The sequence below is a fragment of the Salvelinus alpinus genome, chromosome 4 (genome assembly GCF_045679555.1).
Source record: "Salvelinus alpinus chromosome 4, SLU_Salpinus.1, whole genome shotgun sequence".
NCBI classification, from domain to species: domain Eukaryota; kingdom Metazoa; phylum Chordata; class Actinopteri; order Salmoniformes; family Salmonidae; genus Salvelinus; species Salvelinus alpinus.
Window position 1 is genome coordinate 84,946,215 of NC_092089.1, and position 13,477 is coordinate 84,959,691.

Sequence of the window (13,477 nt, forward strand, 5' to 3'; positions counted from 1 at the left end):
GGCACTTTGTGTTGTCATCCACCCTGAATGTTTCATAATACTGAGGTCATCTGATATAACCCTTACTCCATTTGTGCAATACTGTAGGCTACAGTAAAATGGTAATCTTAGGTGGAGGCCTATGGTCAAATATTTCAACATTGTCTGGTTTTTGTGTGAATCATCACACAACTTTAAATAAACTAAATAAAAGAGGACACAAAAAGTAATATATTCACACAGCTTTAAACATATAAGGTTTTTAAACTTAACAAAGCTTCATATTGTTTTACAGTAACAAAGTACAAGAGGGCCCCCTCTAACGATAATACTTTGGCTCCCAACTATTGGTCATTAAGCCACTGTGCATCCATTGGAGCTCTCCATCAGGATATCACACAGGTTGAGGTTCCAGTCAGTGTGCTAGGGATGCTGTCTGGCTGCTTTGCTGTCTCAGATGACCCTTCCAACTCTGGGTCAAGAGACATGCCCATATTATCCACCTCTTCCTCAGCAATGATCTCTTCTTCGTCTATCTCACTCTGAAACCTTCCATGTTTGATGTCCATCTCCCCCCCATCTGCTTTGAGAATGGACTCTTCCTTCTGGTTCAGATGGGTTGCTGTAATCTGATGTGCCTCCAGTAGTGCATCCGATGAAGAATTCTCGATTCCTGAGTGAAAAGCACACCCAAACATAACATCATGATATAGGAAACAAACAACACATGATACATCTCACACAGGTGTGTGTACAAGTGTGTACTTACCTGTAGTGTCATCCTGGTAAACTTGTAGGTGTTCAGTGTCCTCGCTCTCGTCCATCCCGGCTAGCCTCTGATGAAGATGAATCCTATCCTTCAACTCATACACACACGCCCAGACACACACACACATACATGAACACATGCAGAATATACAAGAACGTACCGGGACTACTGTCTCTGAATACATTTTTTGTACAGGTACGAGAACAGTATACACAGGTTATACAAAGATTCACTACACTGTCTCACTATGTGAATCATACCATGTTCTCCTGTTCTAGGGGCCATTCCACTCTCACCTTTTGGGGGTTGATAACTCGGCCCCAGATGAACCTCAGGTAGCTGAAGAGGAGGAGGACACTGAGGAAGGACAAGTTACTGGCCACACCCATTACTGCTGACAGTGTCGGGAAGTTGTACAGGAAGTACCTGATGAGGGGAGAGAGGAGCAGTGGTGTAAAGTACTTCAGTAAAAATACTTTAACATACTAATTAAGTAGATTTTGGGGTATCTGGACTTTACTATCTATATTTTTGACAACTTTTACTTTTTCTTCACTAAATTCCTAAAGAAAATAATGTACTTTTTACATTAATTGGAAATGTATACTTTTACTTTTGATACTTACACTACCGGTCAAAAGTTTTAGAACACCTACTCATTCAAGGGTATTTATTTTTACTATTTTCTAAATTGTAGAATAATAGTGAAGACATCACAACTATGAAATAACCCATATGGAATCACGTAGTAACCAAAAAAGTGTTAAACAAATCAAAATATATTTTATATTTGAGATTCTTCAAATAGCTACCCTTTGCCTTGATGACAGCTTTGCACACACATGACATTCTCTCAACCAGAAAATAGTCAAAATAAATAAAAACCTTTGAATGAGTAGGTGTTCTAAAACTTTTGACTGGTAGTGTAAGTATATTTAAAACCAAATACCCAAGTAGTATTTTACTGGGTGACTTTCACCTCTACTTAAGTCATTTTCTATTAAGGTATCTTTACTTTTACTCAAGTATGACATTGGGTACTTTTTTCACCACTGGAGAGGAGGTGGGGGGGATTAGTTCATTTTAGTTCATACTTTCAAGTAAATGTGTTACTTTTTAAGTAAATCAAAATGTTTCATACTTGTTAAAGATTTAATATGAGGTAAAGCTAACCTTATGCCAGTGAAGTGAGCGTGAATGTAGAGATTTGCTGAGTAGATCTGCACCCTTTGAGACTGGATTTCAATGATGGCTCCTATAGAGGGGGCATACTACAGAGAGAGAAGGATTATTCCTGCGCACACACACACACACACACACACACACACACACACACACACACACACACACACACACACACACACACACACACACACACACACACACACACACACACACACACACACACACACACACACACACACACACACACACACACACTGGGGGACCAGAGACTCACAGAATCCTCTCTGTATTCGGAGAAGAGCTCCACCTCTACCAGCTGTTTCTGGTCAGCCGTTCCAGCCAGGAAGAACGGGATGAGAAACAGTGTTCCCAGAGTCTGGAGCAGGCCGGAGCGATACCGCAGCATTGTCTAATAGGAACAGGACATGGAGCAGGACACCCTATGGCCAATGTACACATTTTCTAATGCATATTTTACTTTATTGTCCATTGCCACATTCCTCTGACATACTGTACCTCTGTCATAAAGCTTATTACACTGTAAAAAAACACTACATAAGAGATATCATGAGCAGTTATATAGTTATGTTTAACTACATAAGAGATGTCATAAGCAGTTATATAGTTATGTTTAACTACATAAGAGATGTCATAAGCAGTTATATAGTTATGTTTAACTATATAAGAGATGTCATAAGCAGTTATATAGTTATATTTAACTATACAAGAGATGTCATAAGCAGTCATAGTATGCAGTATGACAGCTGCGTGGGAGGTCAGTGTGTGGCAGCGGCGTACTCACAAAGCGAGAGCTGGAGCTGAGCTGCCTTACCTGAGACAGCGAGGCAGACCAACATGGTGGTCAATTTACCAATACAGGACAATCAGAATATTTAAATGTGCAGCTGATTTGTTCAGATTCAGAAGATATTGATTGTTCCCCATTGCTGGGCAATTTGGTTGCATCAATATACGAAAATCGAACATAGACTCAAAATATACCACACCAATACAGATCAAAACAGATTAATATTAAAAAGTGCAAAGCAGGGTTGTTTAATATGCAACTATGAGATGCACATGAACAAATCCAACACAATACTTGATATTGCCAACACTGGTCAACTCACAGATCGTGCTGAAGAGGTCACAGTCTGCCCCTGTCCGGAGTAACAGAACATCTTGACCATGAACATTCCTAACTCCTGATTGGCTGGCGACTCGGGCATCTCCAGCTCCAGAGAGATCCGATAGGGCTGGCCGTATGTCATCACCTTCAGAGGGAGGGTTCAAATGAGTTCAAACATCATAGTGAAAACCTCCCAATTAATTCTGTGAATTTGTAAAACGTTTCTAATCGTTACATAGGCTAATGAAGGTGGATGGATAAACAGTGTATATAAGGATCACCTGGTTCTTGCCATTCCTCAGGAGAGAGACGTTGGCGGTGGGGAAGGAGCAGAGAAGAGAAGTTGAGGAGTCACAGTCCGTCCTGCAAGGGAAAGGGAGTCAAAAACGTAATGAATTCCAATTATTGCAAAAGTATGTATGCACTTTAGGTATGGGAGGAAGAGACAGAGAGACATGGAGAGAGATAGAGAGAGAGAGACGGACAGCGTGTGTATGTGTGAGAGAGAGAGAGAGAGAGAGAGAGAGAGAGAGAGAGGACCTGCACCGAGAGAACCCATGCCAAGAGAACCTACACCTAGACCACAGCATCACCAGCCACACCCCAACCAGCTAAGATCACCACAAGCAAACCCTGGCCACACCCTATATAGGCCCTCCCATATCAGACCTATGCCCCTTCTGCCCCCCTATGACCCCCGCCCCTAAGGTAAGGACCTCAACATGACAGCAGGACATATGCCCAGGCAGTGAGTAGAGCAACAGGCCCAACCACACAAAAAAACACTAGACACTACGGAACACAAAGCTCTTACTATCTCATCCTGGAATATACAAGGTCTGAGGTCATCTGCCTTTGGCCTAAAGAGTAGGAACACAGACTTCATCAAAGAAATTGGAAATACAGACATTGTCATCCTACAAGAAACATGGTGTAAAGGAGAAAGACCCACTGGTTGCCCTCTAGATTACAGAGAGCTGGTAGTCCCATCCACCAAACTACCAGGTGTGAAACAGGGAAGAGACTCGGGGGGGTATGCTAATTTGGTATAGAGCCGACCTAACCCACTCTATTAAATTAGTCAAAACAGGAACATTTTACATCTGTTTAGAAATGAATAAGGAAATTATGTCAACAGAGACAAATGTCCTCATGTGTGCTACCTATATCCCCCCAATAGAATCCCGATACCTTAACAATGACAGATTCTCCATCCTAGAGGGGGAGATAAACAATTTCCAGGCCCAGGGACATGTACTAGTCTGTGGCGATCTAAATGTCAGAACTGGACAAGAACCTGACACCCTTAGCACACAGGGGGACAAACACCTACCTGGAGGTGACAGCATTCCCTCCTCCATATGCCCCCCTAGACACAACTACGGCAACATAACCAACAAAAATGGGTCACAACTTCTGCAGCTCTGTCGGATGCTGGGTATGTACATAGTCAATGGTAGGCTTCGAGGGGACTCCTTTGGTAGGTACACCTATAGCTCATCTTTTGGCAGTAGTACTGTAGACTTTATCACTGACCTCAACCCAGAGTCTCTTAGAGCGTTCACAGTCTGTCCATTGACACCCCTATCAGATCACAGCAAAATCACACTCTACTTGAACAGAGCTATGCTCAATCGTGAGGCATCAAAGCCGAAGGAACTGAATAATATTTAGAAATGCTATAGATGGAAGGAAAGTAGTGTGGAAATCTAACAAAAAACTATTAGGCAACAACAAATACAATCCCTTCTAGAGAATATCCTAGACAAAATGTTTGTAAAACTTAGAAGTAGAGAACCTAAACAGTATATTTGACCTCTCAGCTTCCCTATCAAATCTAAAAATTTCAACCTAAGAAAATTAACAACAATGACAAATGGTTTGATGAAGAATGCAAAAACCTACGAAAGAAATTGAGAAACCTGTCCAACCAAAAACATAGAGACCCAGAAAACCTGATACTATGCTTTCACTATGGTGAATCACTAAAACAATACATAAATACACCACGGAAAAAGAAGGAACAGCACGTCAGAAATCAGCTCAACGTTATTGAGGAATCCATAGTGTCACGTTTACTCCCGCTCCCCCTCGCTCGACGTTGCCTGTTTACTCACTATTACGCAAACCTGCCACCATCGTTAAGCGCACCTGCGCCTCATGTCACACACCTGGACTCCATCACCTTCCTGATTACCTCCCCTATATCTGACACGCCCCTTGGTTCTTTCCTCAGGGGTTATTGACTCTGTTTCTGTTTATATGTTTCATGTCTGTACGCTAATCTTGTTTTGTTCCATCTTCATTTATTTATTAAATTCACTCCCTGTTCTTTCTTTCCGATTATTAGCGTACACGTTACACATAGAATCTAACCACTTCGGGGAAATTGGAAAACTCTAAACAAACAACGACACGAGAGTTATCTATCCAAAACGGAGATGAATGGATAAACCACTTCTCAAATTTGTTTGTCTCTATAACAAAGAACAAACAGCAAAAACATAGACATGATCAAATACAAATCTTAGAATCAACTATTAAAGACTACTAGAACCCACTGGATTCTCCAATTACAGTGAATGAACTACAGGACAAAATAAAAACCATCCAACCCAAAATGGCTTGTGGGGTTGATGGTATCCTAAATTAAATTATAAAATATACAGACTACAAATTCCAATTGGCTATACTTAAACTCTTTAACATCATCCTCAGCTCTGGCATATTCCCCAATATTTGGAACCAAGGACTGATCACCCCCAATCCACAAAAGTGGAGACAAATTTGACCCCAATAACTACAGTGGGATATGCGTCAATAGCGACCTTGGGAAAATCCTCTGCGTTATCATTAACAGCAGAATCTTACATTTCCTTAGTGAAAATAATGTACTGGGCAAATATCAAATTGGCTTGTTACCAAATTACCATACGACAGACCACGTATTCACCCTGCACACCCTAATTAACAAACAAACAAACAATCCAAAACATAAGCAAAGCCTTTTTTTGCATTAATTTAATTAATTTTAAAAAAGCTTTCGACTCAATTTGGCATGAGGGCCTGATATACAAACTGATGGAAAGTGGTGTTGTGGAAAAACATAGAACATTATAAAATCCATGTAGACAAACAAGTGTGAGGTTAAAATTGGCAAAAAAAACACACATTTCTTTCCACAGAGTCAGGGGGTGAGACAGGGATGCAGCTTAAGCCCAACCCTCTTCAACATATATTTCCACAAATTGGCTAGGGCACTAGAACAGTCTGCAGCACCCGGCCTCACCCTACTAGAATCTGAAGTCAAATGTCTACTGTTTGCTGATGATCTGGTGCTTCTGTCCCCAACCAAGGAGGGCCTACAACAGCACCTAGATCTTTTGCACAGATATTGTCAGACCTGGGCCTTGACAGTAAATCTTGGCAAGACAAAAATAATGGTGTTCCAAAAAAGGTCCAGTTGCCAGGACCACGAATACTAATTCCATCTAGACACCGTTGCCCTAGAGCACACAAAGAACTATACATACCTCAGCCTAAACATTTAACTGGTCATTTCCACAAAGCTGTGAACGCTCTGAGAGACAAGGCAAGAAGGGCCTTCTATGCCATCAAATGGAACATAAAATTCGACATACCAATTAGGATCTGGCTAAAAATACTTGAATCAGTTATAGAACCCGTTGCCCTTTATGGTTGTGAGGTCCGGGGTCCGCTCACCAACCAAGAATTCACAAAATGGGACAGACACCAAATTGAGACTCTGCATGTAGAATTCTGCCAAAAATATCCTCTGTGTACAACGTAAAACACCAAATAATGCATGCAGAGACACATTAAATTCTACAACCACCTAAAAGATTGCGATTCCCAAACCTTCCATAACGAAGCCATCACCTACAGAGAAATTAACCTGGAGAAGAGCCCCCTAAGCAATCTGGTCCTGGGGCTGTTCACAAACACAAGCAGACCCCACAGAGCCCTAGGACAGCAACACAGTTAGACCCAACCAAATCATGAGAAAACAAAAAGATAATTACTTGACACATTGGAAAGAACTTACAAAAAAACAGAGCAAACTCTAATGCTATTTGGCTCTAAACAGAGAGTACACAGTGGCAGAATACCTGACCACTGCGACTGACCCAAAAATAAGGATATCTTTGACTATGTACAGATTTTGTGAGCATAGCCTTGCTATTGAGAAAGGCCGCCGAAGGCAGACCTGGCTCTCAAGAGAAGACAAGCTATGTGCACACTGCCCACAAAATGAGATGGAAACTGAGCTGCACTTCCTAACCTCCTGCCAAATGTATGACCATATTAGAGACCAATATTTCCCTCAGATTACACAGCCACACAAAGAATTCGAAAACAAGTCCATTGTTGATAAACTCCCATGTCTATCGGGTGAAATACCACAGTGTGCAATCACAGCAGCAATACTTGTTGCATATTGCCACAAGAAAAGGGCAACCAGTGAAGAACAAACACCATTGTAAATACAACCTATATTTATGTTTATTTATTTTCCCTTTGCACTTTAACTATTTGCACATCATTACAACACTGTATATAGACATAATATGACATTTGAAATGTCTTTATTCTTTAGGAACTTTTGTGAGTGTAGTGTTTACTGAAACATATGTTTCCCATGCCAATAAAGCCCATAAATTGAAATTCAATTGAAAGAGAGACAGAGAGAGACAGACAAAGTGAGTGTGTGTGTGTGTGTGTGTGTGTGTGTGGTGTGTGTGTGGTGTGTGTGTGTGTGTGTGTGTGTGTGTGTGTGTGTGTGTGTGTGTGTGTGTGTGTGAGAGAGCAAAAGAGAGAGAGACAGATAGATAGACAGTGTGTGTGTGTGTGTGTGTGTGTGAGAGAGAGAGACAGAGACAGAGAGAGATAGACAGTGTGCGTGTGTGTGTGTGAGAGAGAGAGAGAGAGAGAGAGAGAGAGAGAGAGAGAGAGAGAGAGAGAGAGAGTGTAGTGTTTCCTGAAACATATGTTTCCCATGCCAATAAAGCCCATAAATTGAAATTCAATTGAAAGAGAGACAGAGAGAGACAGACAAAGTGAGTGTGTGTGTGTGTGTGTGTGTGTGTGGTGTGTGTGTGGTGTGTGTGTGTGTGTGTGTGTGTGTGTGTGTGTGTGTGTGTGTGTGTGTGTGTGTGTGTGTGTGTGTGTGTGTGTGTGTGTGTGTGTGTGTGTGTGTGTGTGTGTGTGTGTGTGAGAGAGAGAGATAGAAAGTGTGTGAGAGAGAGATAGACAGTGTGTGTGTGTGTGTGTGTGTGTGTGTGTGTGTGTGTGTGTGTGTGTGTGTGTGTGTGTGTGTGTGTGTGTGTGTGTGTGTGTGTGTGTGTGTGTGTGTGTGTGTGTGTGTGTGTGTGTGTGTGTGTGTGTGAGAGAGCAAAAGAGAGAGAGACAGATAGATAGACAGTGTGTGTGTGTGTGTGTGTGTGTGTGTGAGAGAGACAGAGACAGAGAGAGATAGACAGTGTGCGTGTGTGTGTGTGAGAGAGAGAGAGAGAGAGAGAGAGAGAGAGAGAGAGAGAGAGAGAGAGAGAGAGAGAGAGAGAGAGAGAGAGAGAGAAAGCGAGCGCGAAAGACAGAGACAGAGACAGAGACAGATAGACAATGTGTGTGTGTGAGAGAGAGAGTGTGTCTGTATGTGTGTAAAACACACCTGTAGTAGTAGTGGACAGGTGTACTGTAGGTGGCTAGGGGCATGTAGGAGTAGTAGAAGCTCCCGTAGAGGAAGATGGCGGTCCATAGTAACAGTCCCAGAGCACACAGTAACAACGCTCCCTGTAACACCCTCTGACGCGCCTGCAGTGTTACCGTGGTAACAGTGTCCTGGAGCCAGAGCAGCGCCGGTCCAACTGGATCACCTGACCCATGATGACCTCCGGTGCCCATAGGTTCAGTTCCTGTGTCCATCTCTGGAGTGTAGATGATCTATTCTGATGCTTGATAGAACTTCTCTGGTCAGGCTATCCGGTCAGGTTCTCATTAAAAACATATATATTTTTTATTATCACATAAACGGAATAGGTGCAGTGAAATGTGTTGTTTTACAGGGTCAGCCATAGTGGTACAACACCCCTGCAGCAAATTAGGGTTGCTCAAGGGCACATCAACAGATTTTTCACCTTGTCGGCTTGGGTATTTGACCAGCAACCTTTTAGTTTCTGGCCTAATGCTCTAACTTCTAGCGTTTGATCTATTATATGAACAGAGCGAAAGACAGACCTATATCTGAGGGCTAATGAGAAGAGACTATTGAGGTCTTTGTGCCACAGGACAGAGGGTTGAAGGCACAGACAGTGATCGCAGTGATGATTTTGAGTGGTATGAAACCACTGGGTCTAATTTCACAAGTCACAAGTGTAACCAAACTACATCAGATGACTAGATGAGATGAGTGAAGTTTGTCAAGATAGAAAGGGTAGCGATTGAAGAATACAGAATATTCCTAAAAAACTGATTTATAAAGGAACGAATTCAACAATGGACACTCAATTTACCTAAATATACCAACAGTAACAATTAATACACGTTTAATCTTGTCCTTCAATGATAAAACTGTGGGAAAAGATATAGTCCCATATTAATAAACTCTCTGTTACTGACACAGAGAGCACACTGCCAAAGTATTAAAACTCACCTCCAAATGTCTCAATGACCTCGGATATTGGTGCCGAGATAAAATAAAATGGTGTTATTGTTTCAATAACTTATTTGATAACGAGCAGTAAAAGTTGTCCCCCTTCTCCCAACTTCTTCTCTAAGAGCGTGTATTGCAGCACAGATAAAACGATATAAGAACACGCTCTCAGTGCCTTTATAGACAAGCTCTCCAATAGGCTACTGAGATAGAAAAAATGCACCGGATTGGTCGCGTCTCTCACGTAGGGTTACAGTTTAAAACTACTGTAGAACGTTTAAATGAAACTTAAAATGCATATTTAAACAATAACCAAACAAAGAAGACAGGGAGTTATTTTGCAAACAGAACATTCAACTGATATCAGTATCACCCATACCAGCATAAGTAATTTCTCATTTATCTGCATAAGGAATTGCTCTTCACAGACTTCCGATGTGTTGTTGAGTAATATTTTGGATGTTGAAATATCCCAATATTTTGTACTAAGTCGAATCCAGTTTCTTCCTCAATATGATATTAAACAATTTCCTGTCTCTGGAATGGATATGAATTAAAATATAATAATATTAATATTTTATATATGTGTTATTATTATGCATATTTTCTCTATTAGATTGCAGTGAAGTGCATGCAATACTTAGCCTATAACAAACTTGAACAACTTGAGATCAAGAATGCAGCGCCTAGGCTTTTTGAACAAAACCCGAAACTAACGTACAGTTCCTGTAGCTTCGCCCAACGTTGTTCCATCGTTGTTTCTGGCAACATTGTATCCATTGTGTAACCATTTCTATTTGGGGCTTTCTGCTGCAGTGTTGCCATGTTCGTAGTTTTGTCGCTCCAAGCTGCACCGCGGCCGCCAAGGCATACTGCTCTTAAAAATATATTTCACAGTGACATGCTCATGACTGTCACGCAGTGAGAAAGGCTGTTGCTGGGTGGGTGAGTAAGTAGTTGTGAGGGCCGGAGGTGTGTGTGTGTGTGTGTGTGTGTCTGTGTGTTGAGAGATCACTACAGTTATTGGCTGAGACAACTTTTTAGGTAGATATGTAGGCTATTTACATTGTCATTATGGAGACACCTTTTTCCATAAAACATATTAATACTCTAGAACTGATGCACATCAATTAATAATGGAGACAAAGCGCTGGAGAAATACTTTGTGCGCACTAGAATGCATTACATAAATCCGATCGGAGATGTATGAAACTGCATTCTAATTATGACTGTTTAAATGAAACGGTATCATGCTCAGTTCTTTGGTCTCGGGGGCTGCCGGAGTGGACATTTAAAATGGAAGTTATGGAACTCCCTCGCATGATTCTTTTAATGGGGAAAAGTCCGCAATGAAACGGACACTAGGCTAAATGTATATAATTAAAAATGTGCCTCTGTTGGCCATCAAGTAGCCTATTAATGTATATGTCATTGTAGGCTACCATTTGATATAATACATATGTTGAAATTACGATATCACTGGAGTCATTGCAAATCAATTTTATTTTATATAGCCCTTCGTACATCAGCTAATATCTCGAAGTGCTGTACAGAAACCCAGCCTAAAACCCCAAACAGCAAGCAATGCAGGTGTAGAAGCACGGCGGCTAGGAAAAACTCCCTAGAAAGGCCAAAACCTAGGAAGAAACCTAGAGAGGAACCAGGCTATGAGGGGTGGCCAGTCCTCTTCTGGCTGTGCCGGGTGGAGATTATAACAGAACATGGCCAAGATGTTCAAATGTTCATAAATGACCAGCATGGTCAAATAATAATCAGGAGTAAATGTCAGTTGGCTTTTCATAGCCGATCATTAAGAGTATCTCTACCGCTCCTGCGGTCTCTAGAGAGTTGAAAACAGCAGGTCTGGGACAGGTAGCACGTCCGGTGGACAGGTCAGGGTTCCATAGCCGCAGGCAGAACAGTTGAAACTGGAACAGCAGCAAGGCCAGGTGGACTGGGGACAGCAAGGAGTCATCATGCCCGGTAGTCCTGACCCATGGTACTAGGGCTCAGGTCCTCCGAGAGAGAGAAAGAAAGAGAGAAGGAGAGAATTAGAGAGAGCATACTTAAATTCACACAGGACACCGGATAAGACAGGAGAAGTACTCCAGATATAACCAACTGACCCTAGCCCCCCGACACATAAACTACTGCAGCATAAATACTGGAGGCTGAGACAGGAGGGGTCAGGAGACACTGTGGCCCCATCCGATGATACCCCCGGACAGGGCCAAACAGGAAGGATATAACCCCACCCACTTTGCCAAAGCACAGTCCCCACACCACTAGAGGGATATCTTCAACCACCAACTTACCATCCTGAGACAAGGCCGAGTATAGCCCACAAAGATCTCCACCACAGCACAAACCAAAGGGGGGCGCCAACCCAGACAGGAAGATCACGTCAGTAACTCAACCCACTCAAGTGACGCACCCCTCCTAGGGACGGCATGAAAGAGCACCAGTAAGCCAGTGACTCAGCCCCTGTAATAGGGTTAGAGGCAGAGAATCCCAGTGAAGAGAGGGGAACCGGCCAGGCAGAAACAGCAAGGGCGGTTCGTTGCTCCAGAGCCTTTCGTTCACCTTCACACTCCTGGGCCAGACTACACTCAATCATATGACGTACTGAAGAGATAAGTCTTCAGTAAAGACTTAAAGGTTGAGACCGAGTCTGCGTCTCTCACATGGGTAGGCAGACTATTCCATAAAAATGGAGATCTATAGGAGAAAGCCCTGCCTCCAGCTGTTTGCTTAGAAATTCTAGGGACAATTAGGAGGCCTGCTGTAACGGGTGTCTAGATCTTCCTCCTCGGACGAGGAAAGGAGAGAAGGATCGGAGGACCAAAATGCAGCGGGTTGTGAATACATAATGAATTTATTGACAAGACGAAAACGAACACGAACTACACTTGAAATGATACAAAATAACAAACGACGTAGACTGACCTAAACATGAGAACTTAAATAGACACGAAGAACGCACGAACAGGAACAGACTACATATAAACGAACGAACCGAAACAGTCCCGTGTGGTGCATAGACACAGACACGGAAGACAATCACCCACAAACAAACAGTGTGAACAGCCAACCTATATATGGTTCTCAATCAGAGGAAAACGTCAAACACCTGTCTCTGATTGAGAACCATATAAGGCTAATTACAAGTGACCTAAACATAGAAACACAAAACATAGAATGCCCACCCCAACTCACGCCCTGACCAACTAAACACATTCAAAAATAACATAAAACAGGTCAGGAACGTGACACCTGCGTCATGTGACCGTAGCGTACGTGTAGGTATGTACGGCAGGACCAACTCGTAAACTCGGAAAGATGTGTGCCACTTGTGTAGCCTACCTGGAGCTGGCAAACCAATTTAATAAATCGCCTACAACTTCAGTTTATTGTTGTTGTAGACTTGTGTTATTATGGACACATTAGATTGACTGTAACAGTAGTCAGACTAAGTTACAGGTAAAACAAATTCAAAAAAAGAAACACTGGCAGCTGTTGACAAGCATATTCAGTTCATATACATATGATTAATATTTAATTCAGTGATTGAAAGTATGACCTCATCCTCAGTAGTCTATTCCAGCAGTCTATTGGGGAAACAAGCACTTATTGCGAAATCTCCTCGCTATTCATGTTGATTAAATTCGTCTGTGGTAATTTAGCAAGCTGCTAAATCGTTCAGTTTACATCTTGCCTACATCTTGTCTAGGCTACTGTAGACTAT

At 42.1% G+C, this 13,477-nt stretch overlaps 1 protein-coding gene across 5 annotated transcripts; it reads right to left on the bottom strand.

The window, feature by feature from the left end:
- Positions 1 to 206: 206 nt before the first annotated feature.
- Positions 207 to 10,413, bottom strand: LOC139574624 (seipin-like). Of its 5 annotated transcripts, none has more exons than XM_071399366.1 (10): positions 9,733 to 10,412; positions 8,752 to 9,073; positions 3,344 to 3,425; positions 3,064 to 3,207; positions 2,736 to 2,765; positions 2,208 to 2,342; positions 1,922 to 2,019; positions 1,045 to 1,174; positions 749 to 836; positions 207 to 652 (listed from the first exon to the last, which is right to left on the bottom strand). In XM_071399366.1, the coding sequence occupies exons 2-10, from the start codon at positions 9,003 to 9,005 to the stop codon at positions 366 to 368; spliced, it is 1,248 nt and encodes a 415-aa protein (XP_071255467.1). In that variant the 5' UTR covers positions 9,006 to 9,073; positions 9,733 to 10,412; the 3' UTR covers positions 207 to 365. The 5 variants fall into 5 exon arrangements, with proteins under 5 accessions (XP_071255467.1, XP_071255466.1, XP_071255465.1 ...); XM_071399365.1 differs by having other exon boundaries at positions 1,039 to 1,174; XM_071399364.1 differs by having other exon boundaries at positions 749 to 842; positions 9,733 to 10,411.
- Positions 10,414 to 13,477: the final 3,064 nt, after the last annotated feature.